This window comes from Columba livia, chromosome 2 (assembly GCF_036013475.1).
Source record: "Columba livia isolate bColLiv1 breed racing homer chromosome 2, bColLiv1.pat.W.v2, whole genome shotgun sequence".
Lineage (NCBI taxonomy): Eukaryota > Metazoa > Chordata > Aves > Columbiformes > Columbidae > Columba > Columba livia.
This window is the reverse complement of record NC_088603.1, coordinates 79,900,532-79,913,282: the sequence shown is the minus strand read 5'-3', so window position 1 is coordinate 79,913,282 and position 12,751 is coordinate 79,900,532. Positions and strand designations below refer to the sequence as shown.

The following is a 12,751-nucleotide window of genomic DNA, read 5'->3' as shown; positions in this document are numbered from 1 at the left end:
TTTGCATGTGGTTATTTTCTTTCATAGTCCTCGGGAGCAACATCTATACTCTGAGTCCCTTTGTCCTCTGTTGTGCTTCATGCTGGTCATCAAACAGTTAACTTGTATTGTCTTTCAGGAGTCCCATTTCACTCCTGCGAAAATCAATGATAAAATTCTGACTGCGCAAGTGAGTGAGCCCATGGGCCAGATGGATATTTGGTATCAAAACATTTGAAAGGCTCTTTCTGCAATAAAGAGCTATATGAAGTATTTGCTCTAAAGACAAGTACCAATCTCTTGTCTCCAGGGCATCTGTAATCAATATTATATTACAGGTTGATTAAATACCAAGATATTAGAACGGTGAATCTCAAAGTGCAGTTTTGACTTTTCTTTGTTACTCACAACTGTAAAAAAATCTTTAGAGAAATGTTAACAATACCAGATAACAACAAAATAGCATCATAGTTACTATTTCTGCACGTGCAAACTTGGCAAGGGGGGGCACTCATCATTGGATCAGTATCTGGTAGATGCTGTTGGTAGGCAGAATATAACCTTGTGTGCTCAATATTTTGCCCCTTTATCCTGCTCTCTGTGCAAGTAGATCGTAGAACAGGTGGAATAATTTCTACACATTTCTTAGACTAGTATCCAACATGTGCACAAAAGGTGGTCACATCTCAAAAAGCTGATGGCATCTATGGGAAGCCGAATAGAAATGTGTAAATCTGTTGTCTTCATAAATATGTAAAAAGCAGGGTGTCTGGTATGGGAAACTCTAGATTTGATACATTTGACACTGTGACAAAAAGTGGGTAAGCAAGAGAACAAAGACCATATGGAGGAGTATGGCTGACAAAACCATAATTTGGAGCAGTAACAGGTGGCTTAGCCCTCTTTTCACTGGATTCTTTTTATTCTTTTAAGCTTTCTGTCTTTGGGAATAGGTAGTAGGTTCATGCCCTTCTGAACATGACTGTTAGCACCTGGGACAGGTGTGAGAAGGACAAGATAGAGAGAACCTGGATCCATACTCTTAACTATAAAAGAGTTGCGCCATCAAAATGTGCAGCAGTGGCAAGACAAAGGTGCACCTAGCTCTGTTTTGTTTGTTCTGACAGGGAAGTCTTGGCATGTGGGGGTGAAAGTACATCCTCTGCGAGCCACCAGTCAGCAGGCTGATAGGAATGCTGTGTCAGAGACCGAGCCCCTTGGACACCCCTTTTTTCCTTCTGTCCCTATACTGGCTTCTTTACACCTTGACTTACTAGAGCTCTTTTATTCAGCCCTCTTTTCAATGACTTTTTACCAAAGTTTAGGTTTGTTCTTTGGGGGCATTTTTGGTTTTATTTTATTAGAGGAGGTTTAAGAGTTTGTTTGTTCTAATAAGCTGGATCTGTAATTGGGAAACAGGTTAAGCTTGCTTCCAATTAAGATAATGGATGTGAAATAACCAATTGCATCCTGAGAGAGAGAGAAATAAGTTCCCCGGCTGAGTTGTAGAAGAAAGCAGCTTTGTCTAACAATGTAGGTAGAAGCAGATGTTTAGAAAAACATGTAAAAACAATCTGGAGGGGATTTATTAACTTGTTCATTAATTAAGATGCATGCGTGAGCAGACAGCTAGCAAAGTTCTGAGTTAAGAAAGTCAAAGTTCCAGCAGGGGATACACAGAAAGCTGTATATGGGTGATTCTGTATGTGTTTGGTGGGGTTGTTGTGATGTGCTTTTTTGTTTTGGTTTGGTTTCATTTTGTTTTTTTGTTTTAAATGATGGAGGAACCCCCTCAAAGCTCTTTGGAATATTCAGACCAGTGTGTCCCCTTGCATACAGTCTTCCTGACTCTCTGGCTCTGTTTTCCTGATCCTAGTAAGTTTTTTCTCTTTTGCTTAAATAAAGTAAGATACATATTAATGTCCTATCAGGCCATGAGTATTTCCACAACAAGCAAAAATATCCACGGGTTTGTGCACTCTATGGTGTAAAATTTGCGTAATGAGTACTGGAGTGACTCTGAAATAGTGAGTGACGGAGGACTCCCAACAATGCTTATGTTTGCTTTCTAATTTGTGGGCAATAAGGAAAATAGAATCAGCCTTTCTGACTGGAGGGACAGAGGTGCTTGGGGATCTGGTGTGGGGACAGACATTGCCAAGGACCTGTTAGTTGGTGTGGTCAGTCTGGAGAAAAGAAGAGTGTGGGCATTTTCTAGATAGCTGGCTGTGCCAATAACAGGGAAAGATGTAGTAGTGCTGGTAAGTAAGAGGAAAGGCTTCAAAGGCTTTGGGTAAGAATCTGTACTTTTTTTTTTTTTTTTTTGTGTTTGTACTTTATCCAACAAACTTTTATTTCATTTACAGTGTCAAAAGTAACATTAACTGAGATTGGAAGGACCAACACCGAACTCACTTGGCTATTCATGTAAGTGATCATTCCTGCAATTTTTATGCAAGTATTCAAGAATCGGTTCAACATATTGCTTTTTTATTTAGTTTCCATATTTGAGCTGTCCTTGAAATTCAACATGGACTGGTTAAACTTTTTTAAAGTAAGAGACTGTAGGCTTTAATAGCTTGTCTAGCTGATTTGTTTCTGTAATGACTTTGGTAGTATTAACGAAAGATGAATATTGGGAGGTTTGTACTTTGTGTGTTGCTTGTTGGGGGGCAGAGTTATTTTACATATGTGAGACTGGTAAATCAATGTCTGAGAATCAAACATGTTTTCTGGCTGAAATGTTAGCCTTTAGTGGTCTTTTCTTTGTGATCAAGATGCTCTTTGATAGAGTAAATCAAACAAGAAGAAAATAAATTTGGCAGATTCCTCTTTCACATAAATTAAAGTGGTAGGGTCCTTCTCTTCTGCTTCTGGCACTCAAAGCCTCAGTACACGTGGAGGTTTGCAGAGCCTGGGCCATCTCTCAGCAGATGGACAACCAGCATTTCTGCTGCTGCTACTGTCTTTGCCTAGAACATGAGAAGCACAAGTTGTGAAATCATGTAGGGCTGCCCTGATGCAAAACGTAAGAGCCAAGAGATAGGGTAACCGCTGCTGCCCTGCGCTTGCATGTGCAAGGGCAGGTCCGTACCGGGGTGTGCCATCCTCTATGTATCAGGCAGTGCTTTGTTTCTGCAATTTGATGTTCAGATAATGAGACGGTTAAAAATAAACACTTTTAATTGCTATGTGGACCTATGTATTTACAGCCGCCTGATCTACTACTGTATGTCTTAAAAAGCTGGTTTCTTGGGCTGTCATACAGAACCTTTCTTCTGCAGGTCCACCAAAGGCTGCAGGTGGATGTTTAGGCTAATTCCTCTAATTGGTTACAAAAGAGCACTGGAACAGGCTCCCCAGGGAGGTGTCACAGCCCCAAGCCTGGCAGTATTCAAGAGGAGACTGGAAAATGCCATCAGACACATGGTGTGAACTGTTGAGTTGTCATATGCAGGGACAGCAGTTGAACTCAATGATCCTTGCAGGTCCTTTCCAACTCAGGACATTCTATGATTCTAAGTTACTCAGTTATTTTATAAACCACATACAAGTTTCAGTGCTAAACGAGTTGCTTTTTGTGGTTCATTCTAATGCTTTTGATTAAGTACAGCTTTGCTGTGACATTTCACACTCTTTTCTTTGTCCTTGTATTTAGGAAGAAATCTAAATATGATGGAATTTCTGGAGATGCAGTCATATATTTTATTGAGGAAGTGTTAAAGTGAATAATTTTTCTGGAGGTTGTTTACTGTGTGTAAAAAAAAGATACTGCAAATGACATTCAGACTCTCCATGAGTGAACTGTGCCTTTAAATCTTTTTTGGATTTCATACAATGAAAGGCAAATAACTGAACAGTGCGATTATAATTTATATGATCTTTATACGCTTCAAGGAAGGTATTCCACATGCTTTACTTTGACAAAGCTCCTGCTGACTTCTTGGGAAACCTTGGCTAGTCAAAATTTGGCTTGTGATCATAGACCAATATCCTCCTCATAGTAAGCATCACTAAATGATGTCGTCTGAAATAATATCGCTCTTTTGGAAGGCCTCACTGCTGACAGAATAGTGATCCTACTGCTCTTACAGCATTTTGCAAGCCAGACACTTAGAAATGGCATTTAAAAGACTGAGTCAATTTACCCTTGTGTCTTAAAGTGATTGCAGAAGGCTTATCTTTATGATAGGGTTGTAAATACAAAACATAGTTGGAGATAATTAGGAAAAAAAATAAACAAGTTAGAAAAAAACAATTTATTAAGTAGTATCATATAAATAACTTGTTACAAAAATCAATTTGCAAAAAGGCAAATTTACTCTGTCCGTGAGAAATTGTTGTTCAAATTGGTTTCTCATTAAATCCTTTAGTTTCATTTCCCCCTGTCCCCCACCCCCCAAAAAGAAGCCAGTACAGTGAACAGGAAATATAAGGGAGAGAGTGCACTCTTGCCATCTGACCATCACAAACTGCCCATCCACGTTGCAGAAGAGATAATCATTCCAGCATGGGTCCCTCTGCAACACAGGGAAGCTTCTAGATGCAAATCTCTTGGGTGACCAAAATGTTATCACCTGCGAACATCCGTCTGTGCTGAGCAACGACCAGATCCATCCAATGCTGAGGGTCCCTTGGCACAACCAGGGGGTGACATCGCAAGAGACTGTGTGGCTGGAGCATGCCAGCAAGTAAATCTTCCCAGGTGGCAGCATCAGTTTCAATTTATGCTTGGAAGTATTTTTAATTAAAAAAAAATCAATACTGAGAAGCATTTATTTTAAGGGTTTAAAAATCACAAATTGCAATAGGAGTTTGCCAGATTGATTTTGCTCAGTAACACAGTTAAGATGCACATAGCATTTATTATAAGGCCATTCTTTTAAGTTTAATTTTTCAAAGCATTGAAAGTAATCACAGATTTAAAACAGTACAGTGATTCTGTCGAGTTCTTTTGTGTGTCAAAATCCAGAAAAAAATTGTGTTTGCAGTGTTCTTTCTTTGTTGTGTTCACCTGAATGCTTAATAATTCTATACATTTGTTTCTTTAATAAACACTAAAGTAATAGATCATAGAAAACTAAAAGCTTATAGAAAGTGTCTCCAGGTATATTTACACAAATAGTGCAGTCTCATAGGGAAGGTCAAAAGCCCATGGGAGTGGAAAGGATTTCTCTGTATGCTGGACTTATGCATTGCCAAACCAGCTTTGTGGAAGGAGAAATTTGAAGTTAGCAGCAAAAGACACATGCAGGAAAAGAAAGAGCAGATTCTGTAAAAACTCCTTTGAAATCCAGTAACTCTATGCGTAATATGACAACTTTGTGGCTTTTAAGTGCCATGGGCCTGCCTTGCACATGACTAATTACCTCTCCTTGTGCCCCCTGTAAAATTCACTTTTTGTGTTTTTTTTCCTGAAACTCCCAGTTCTCTGACTCTTTTACTCTCTCTAATGCCAGCCATGGCTTTCGGATACCTACAACGGAATTTTATCAACTGTTTGGTAAAGTGTTTAGGCTATGACAAATCCAGTGTAGTATTACAAAACAATGGGCAGGATCAAGATTGGTCCAACTGTACCTGAATAAAACCACTGTGGGGAGAGACTGGCATTAAAACATTGTGTGGGCTGATGTATTTTTCCCTTCCTTCTGAAGCAATGCATGAGGCTGTGGCCATTAAATATGCTTTTGTTCCTCTTCTTTAAGTACAGAAACAAGCTTGAAAAAAACAAGTCATTCTGAAGACTAAAATGAAATTCAAAAACATCGTGGCTTTTGACATTTATTGGAGGAGGCTGCTGTTTCACGCGTCCAGAGGGGTTGAAAAAAACCCTGCCTTTCACAACTGATGACATAGCTCATACTCATTAGAAGTAGCGTAATGACTCTTAATTTGTCAGCTCTCATATGACAAGAGAGCTCAGATGGCAGTGTTAATTGAAACACAAATGGGTAGGGGATGGCAGCATCCAGCTGGGACAGTGGTCTTCTGAAACACTTCAATTCTACTCATAACCAACAGAAACATGGAGATATTTAAAACAGATGGTGGCAGGAAGAGCTAACATGGTGGTGTTCAGAGAGCTACCTGCTTAGAAACGCTGTCCATAATTCACCCTGCAGAAGGCCACCAGGATAGATCTGCCACAGAAATTTAACATGTTTTAACAATAATCATGCTAAAGCAACTTTCTTTCCTAGAGATCTGCAGAGAAATGGCATGCATTTAATTTGCTTGGACTGAAAAAGATGATGTCTTGTTCCCTATCCATACAAATCTCCTTCTGGCTGCTATAGGAATCCTGAAAGTGTTAGAAATAACTGTGCACTGTTGGCCCTGCTGAACATGGATATGTATGGTTTTGAAATGTGGCCAGCTTCCAATGTTTATTATTTCCCTTCTTTTTATTCATTCTGTACATGTGCAGACACATCTTGCCAAAGCCATTTCTCCCTGTTCTACTTCTTTGTGACTGTTCTGCTTTTTATGGTACTACGTTTATTCACTTAGTTGTTTTTTGTGGGATTTTTTTGTTTATTTTGTGACAGAGAAATGGGAATGTTGTGCCTTGTACTGTAGCTTGCTACTTCCAAACCAGGATCATTTGAAGGTTGCCTCTCCCATTCACATTCAACAGCTGGAAATGCTTGTCAATAGAATGAATTAAGACAACGAACATAATAAAAACGAGAAAAATGTATCTGTTTCTTAGGATAAATTTAGAAAATATTGGTGTTGGTACAGGTGGAGTGTTCTTCTACTCAGAATGTTTCCCAGCAGTAACTGAAAAACACAACTTGTTTTTCTCATGGTTAGATATATCTCTGTGTATGTCAGGTTTAGGGACACATCCCAGTCCTGTGGTGCTGTTAGTAGAGTCCTGTGGAAACCCCTAAATTCCCTTGTCCAGAACTTGCTCCAAGTTTCTGCATCAGCTCTCTTCCAAGCCCTTGTCTGCACAAAGACACGTCCTGACACAACGGCATTGGAGACATGTGCTCTTGTGTCTCCCCGTACTTGTGCTGCCTCAGGAAAGAATTAGTTTTAACCTGAAATAGTAATTCTTTTGGAGTAAAAAACCAAACATTTTTCTGGAATAAAGTAGCTGCTTCTGGAGTCGGGATGAAATGGCTATACTAGAAACCTTATTCAATTTAAAGTGTAGAGATGTTATTCTACAGCAGCAAGACTCGAAAACTCTCCCATATAAACATGCCTGTGTTTCATGTTAAAACTCCACTGAATTCCTTGGTATCTTTTAACACATCCCCTGTTGCTAGATCAGATGCTTTTCCAAATTAAAAGCCAACTGCATTGCTCATTTCTCTACCTGAATTAGCTAAACATCCTAATAATATTTTTTTCTTCTCAAATAGGTGTGGTTGTAAGAAGACCAGGCTTAAAACAGCCTTAAAACTCACCTCATATCTTATAGTCTAGCATTTTTTATCTATAAATGACAATTTTAACATTGTGTGAAAGCATTGTTAAATACTCATTTCTATCATCTAGCATGCCAGCATGCAACAAAGTGCAAAGAAATACTACTGTAAAATTTTGTGTTCACTGCAATATGGCACTTTCAATATTTAATATGCAGTACTGATTTTATAAATTGCACTTTGTGGTACTGCCAAGCAAGAAGAAAAGACAAAATTGAACTCCTCTTGCTGTGTGAGAGATGATAAATCTGTCTAATTTGCAGGAAAAAGCAGACCTTAAAACCTAGATGCATAAATAATAATTTGGATGCAAGTTTGCCTTGAATTTTCTTGTAAGAATCCATTTGCTATTCAGGCACCTTATTTGTGGTGACATAACATAATTTTATATATAATATACTTATACAACAGACATGAGTAGCCACTCTATTATTCACTGTGTCACTCAATGGACAACATAAAACCAGCTTTCAATTCAAAGGGAAAAAAAAAAAAGAAACTTGAGCTTGGACTGCTACTAACAATCACCAAATCAGACAAAATCACTGTGAAAGCATAGGAAAGTAGTTACAAGATCAGCAATCCGCCTGCCTTGTTATCCCATCCTGAGGAGTGACCAACGCAAGCTGACCTGCAATGTAGCCCGGCACTTTCAGGGTGCAATGTCTGTCTTCAGCCAAGCGACGGTGGCTCCCTCTTCCCTGTGAGTCGGGGGTGGTTCTCAGGGCTGAATACATGTGTGGTTTCATAGCCACTTCTGCTGTCCCCTCTGCACAAAAATCTGTTTCCTCAGGGCTTCAGGAGGGGAAGGGGAGTTCGCTGACTCGCTTTGGGTGTCCAACTTGTCTCTGAGTTTGAGGCGATTTGCACCCCATGCAGGGAAGGGTGAGTCACAGCTGTGTGGCGGGGAGAAATTTGGAAGAGCCCCTGAGGGGTAAGCTGTCTCTGCTGATTCTATGAGGAGAGCAGACCGAAGTGAGGGACCTGTGGCAGGTGATGGTGAGCATCTGCTGCTCCTCCATGTACCTGAAATCCATGTGGCCCCTCCTGCGTGCCAGAGCCAGGTTTCAAACAGGTTGCCTTCTGGATGCTCAAGGAGGACATGAAGAGCTAGATTTTCAAAGACTCTTAAAATCTTAAATTGCAGAAAAGCCTTGAGGAGGACATAAAAAGTGCCTAGTTGCACAACTGCCACTGCAATGGGAATGACAGACCCAGGCTCACCAAGCGATGGGGTTGGGCACCTTGCCCTGCTGGATTGAAACACTGTGAGAGGACTCCATCAGTGAAACTGGGGGTTCAGCTCCCTTTGAAACTCTGGGGTCCTCTACTCTGAAACCCCATCTAATCTATCATGCTACGCATCTGCGAGCCATTAGCTGCCTTGCCCTGAACCTGTAAATGTGTGGTGTTCCCCCCTGTGAAGGAGTCCTTCCCAGTTCCACACAGCACTGCAGCGTGGCTGGTTCATCCTCTTAGTTGTGAGCTAGTTTGCAAAAGCTGAAATGATGTTGTCATGCTTGTAAAAGTCTAATACTTGAGAATCTTACTTCTCTCTTTAACTCTCTAGGAGTAATGAATTCCAGGGATTAATTTTTAATCCTTTTTAACTTTCTGTTTATTAATTTTTTCCCTTCTGTCTTTATTTTTAAATTGGAGCTGGTGTTTAGTTTTCAGACTGAATCATTTAATATTTAGGGGAGGGGAAAAATAGATCCATGCCTGTAATTCTGGTATTAAATACTGTTTCAAAATGAAATACATTAAATGAGTTATGTATGAGATATATTAAAAAAAAAAAAAATTAAAAAATCCTTCTTTTCTTGGCATAGTACCGTGGGCTGTGTACCTACTATGGGAGTGTGGGTTGCTTTTAGCTCCTGGAGTTGGATATTTCCCATGGCAGCCCGTTATTTTTACCCAGATTACCTCTCCCAGATGGCTGGGTTTGTAGAGTAGCAACTGCATGCATTTGACAAACCAACAGAAATACTGAGTGGTGCCCAAACTGTAAAGAAAACTATTCTGGCATGAGACTATGGTGTCTTCCTCCACTCTAGCCCTGAACAAAAGTTACTTAGCTTGGCAAAGCAGATGAACACAGACAGACAGACAGGTGTTTAAAATTTTGCCTTTTGGTGAAATCCTTAACAACGTGGGCTGAGTAGTTTATTAAAAACAAAAAGGGTTATAGTTATAAACCCTTATTTTCAGGCCACTGGAATGACAATTGAAAAAATGGTTATCAGTTATTGGAACAGGCTGCCCAGGGAAGTTTGGAGTCCCCATCCCTGGAGGTGTTTAAAAGGCATTTAGACAAGGTTCTTAGGGATATGGTTTAGTGCTAGAGTTAGTTTAGGTTATGGTTGGACTCGATGATCCTGATGGTCTCTTCTAACCAAAAGGATTCTATGATTCTTGTTTTCTTATGCATTCAGGACTTGAATCTGGGAGGAAAACAAAACAACCAAAGAAAAACCCCCAAATCAAACAAACCAACAAAAACATGAAAAAAACAACCACCCAAAAATATGAGAAATTACTTCATCTGGCAGAATGCCAGCATTTTCTATCTGTAAAGCATTTCCAAATGACTTATGCAATTCTTGCAACATCCTGATGAGGTAGGCAGTACTTCCCCACTTTACAGATAGCAGAACTGGACAGATAGTCAATCGGGAAGTCAACCCAGGCATCCAGGCAGGGAAGGCCAGGATAAATAAAAGCACTTTCCTCCTTTGCAATTGCTTCTTTTGCCCTAATGGGCAACAGGTGGCAGTCACCTTGTGGCTACTATTCCCCTCCTGCACATGAGAACAGGCAGAAGTAGATGGATATGAAAAGCCTGACTCCCACCACCCCAGCATAGTGGCTGGCCATCACTGAACTGGAAAAGGTACCAAGAAAAACACAGTTATGATCTGCTCCTTCCACCAAGTCATAATCTAATCTGGAGATGGATTAGGTGACTTTCCCCATACCACAAGGCAAGTCTGGGTTAGAACTGGGAAACCATCTAAGAATTAGATATTGGGGCTACTGACTGCACACACATGCACACACACACATCTCTCCAGCAATGCTAGGTCAGAAGTATATATACATAGCAGTCAATGAACTATATATATGTGTGTGTTAGTATGATTCAGTGCATTGGGGGCAATGGTGGGTTCTAGAAAAACACTTAGATTTAAATGACTATTAGGCCTTTCTACTCTCCTCATGAGTAAAATGCATGTTTGATGGTTTTTCTTGGCTTACTCTACTTGTATAATAAACCTTCATTCCATCACCACTACTTTTGACTATAATACATAGGGTAAGCTAAAGTACCTCATTACATTGGGATGTGCAACACACAATTGACAGAGCAGTCGTCTGAGCTGAATAGTCTGAATACAAGTAAAAAGAGCAAGTGAGCTTAAACAGTAATATACTCCAATCTACAATATAAGCAGAAAAAGTGAAAATATTGCCCCCCATCTGATCCTTTTTTCCCCTCCACTACTGCCGTGCTTGTAAGATTGGCTTGGTAAACTGGATGCACTAAAAATAAGAACTTTGCCTCTTGGAAGCTCATAAAATGATGCTAGAAAAAGCTTTCTGACGGCTGATCCACACAGACTGCAGTCATTAGACAATTCAAATGGGTAGAACAGAGCACCCTTTCACACAACTGTGGAGAAATAGAAAGAAATAGCCACTTCACGTAACTCGATGCTGTTTCTGAATATGAGGAAGGAATAAAAAAAAAAAAGGCAACGTACTAAGAGTCTTTGTCGCTGTCCATTGCGCCATACATATCTGCAAGCTTTTTAAACCGAGGCCCCCAGTCACTGAGGTAATCGTAGTCCTGATCTCCATCCGTAGTCATCGACTCCAAGGAGCTGAGTGACTCGGCCACAGAACCATTACCTTCATATGCGTAGGTTGCTAATGAGTCATATGGGGGTGCTGTTGGATCTGTATCATTTTCCTTTAACCTTTGGTTAATGAAATCTCTGACATCCGTGTTATCTCGTGCTGTTGCAGTCCGCCGTGGCATAAAAAGTGTTTCTGGCACAATGTCTCTGCGTAATTTATTATCGTCTATGGCTTCAGGATTCCTCAGGGTGCCGATATCAAATGCCTGGGTGTCTTCTTCTCCACCACCTTCATCATTATAACTGACAATGTTGTCTCTGATGTCTTCTTTAGAAATAATCAAAGGCTCTTTTTTCCGCTGCCGTCTCAGTGCTGCAAACAGCACCACTGTTACTGGAAACAAAAATAACAGGGGAAGAGAAAGGGAAAAGTTTATCCTGTACTCCATTAAAATCAAGAAGAAATGCTGTGACTCTGCTCAAATTCGAAGTTTTAAAAGATGTGTTGCAAAACTGCAGATGTGCATGTCAGGTTTTCAGACTGTGCTTGCTTTGCCTGTGGGTACTCTGGGAGATGAAATGGCATGGATATGCACTGGAAGAAAAGGAGCCATCAAGCTTATAAGAAGCCAAGTGGAGTATCTTTTTGTCAGTAGGCACGTTTTTACTCAGTCATATAGCAATTTTGTTGCCTTGAGAACAGAACTAGTTTCATGAGAGTTGGGAAGGGAGAAACACTTTATCCAATATGAGTAACATCAGGTGTTATTTACCTTGAACCCCTGGTATGAGATGTGCTTTGTGCTGTGGACAAGGCTGGTATGTACTGGACTATGACAATAGGTTAGCAAAGCTGCATTTCAAGATAAGGAAGTCAGTCCTCCTCTGGAAAAAAGTTTGGAATATGGAGTGGATTTTCAGCCAGCAAAAAGTTCAAGTTTTATTGTCTTTTCTGTGTGTTTTTACAATCTACATCACCTTAAAAAACTACATGCCTCAACTCTTAGACTGATGAGATATGGTAATGATATTATTTAATCTGCCAAAGGCATGAGATTTCTCAAACAGATAATTTAATGCCTGCCATTCTAAAGTGTGTGTCTATGCTCACATATGTGTATCTACATTTCATTTATTTGGAGGGCAGGAACACTTTCCAAGGACATGATTCAAATTTAAATATTTTTACTCAATAAGGATCCCTGGTATTGCTGGGGAAGTGGGCATAGATAAATGTAGGAGTAGTTACATTTATACAGTCCTAAAATTACATTTGATTCTTTGAAGGCAACCATGAGGCTGATGTGGCCCTCAATGAAAATGAGTTTGACACCCCTGGCAGAGAGGGTGGAAGGGGTGTCAAACTCATTTTCATTGAGGGCCACATCAGCTTCATGGTTGCCTTCATATTCAACGTGTTATTTCCTTTAGAAGCTAATTTCAGATTTCTCAGCAGGATACTAC

The 12,751-nt window shown here is 40.1% G+C and overlaps 1 protein-coding gene across 5 annotated transcripts in view; it reads right to left on the bottom strand.

Moving 5' to 3' along the window:
* Positions 1-4,223: 4,223 nt before the first annotated feature.
* The window catches only part of LOC102096149 (cadherin-6), a 110,009-nt gene continuing 101,481 nt past the window's right edge, over positions 4,224-12,751 (bottom strand). For all 5 annotated transcript variants that reach the window (XM_065052605.1, XM_065052606.1, XM_065052603.1 and 2 more), the window contains one exon: positions 4,224-11,681. In XM_065052605.1, the coding sequence (XP_064908677.1) occupies positions 11,191-11,681 (491 nt within the window). In that variant the 3' untranslated portion in view covers positions 4,224-11,190. The remainder of the gene's footprint in view (positions 11,682-12,751) is intronic.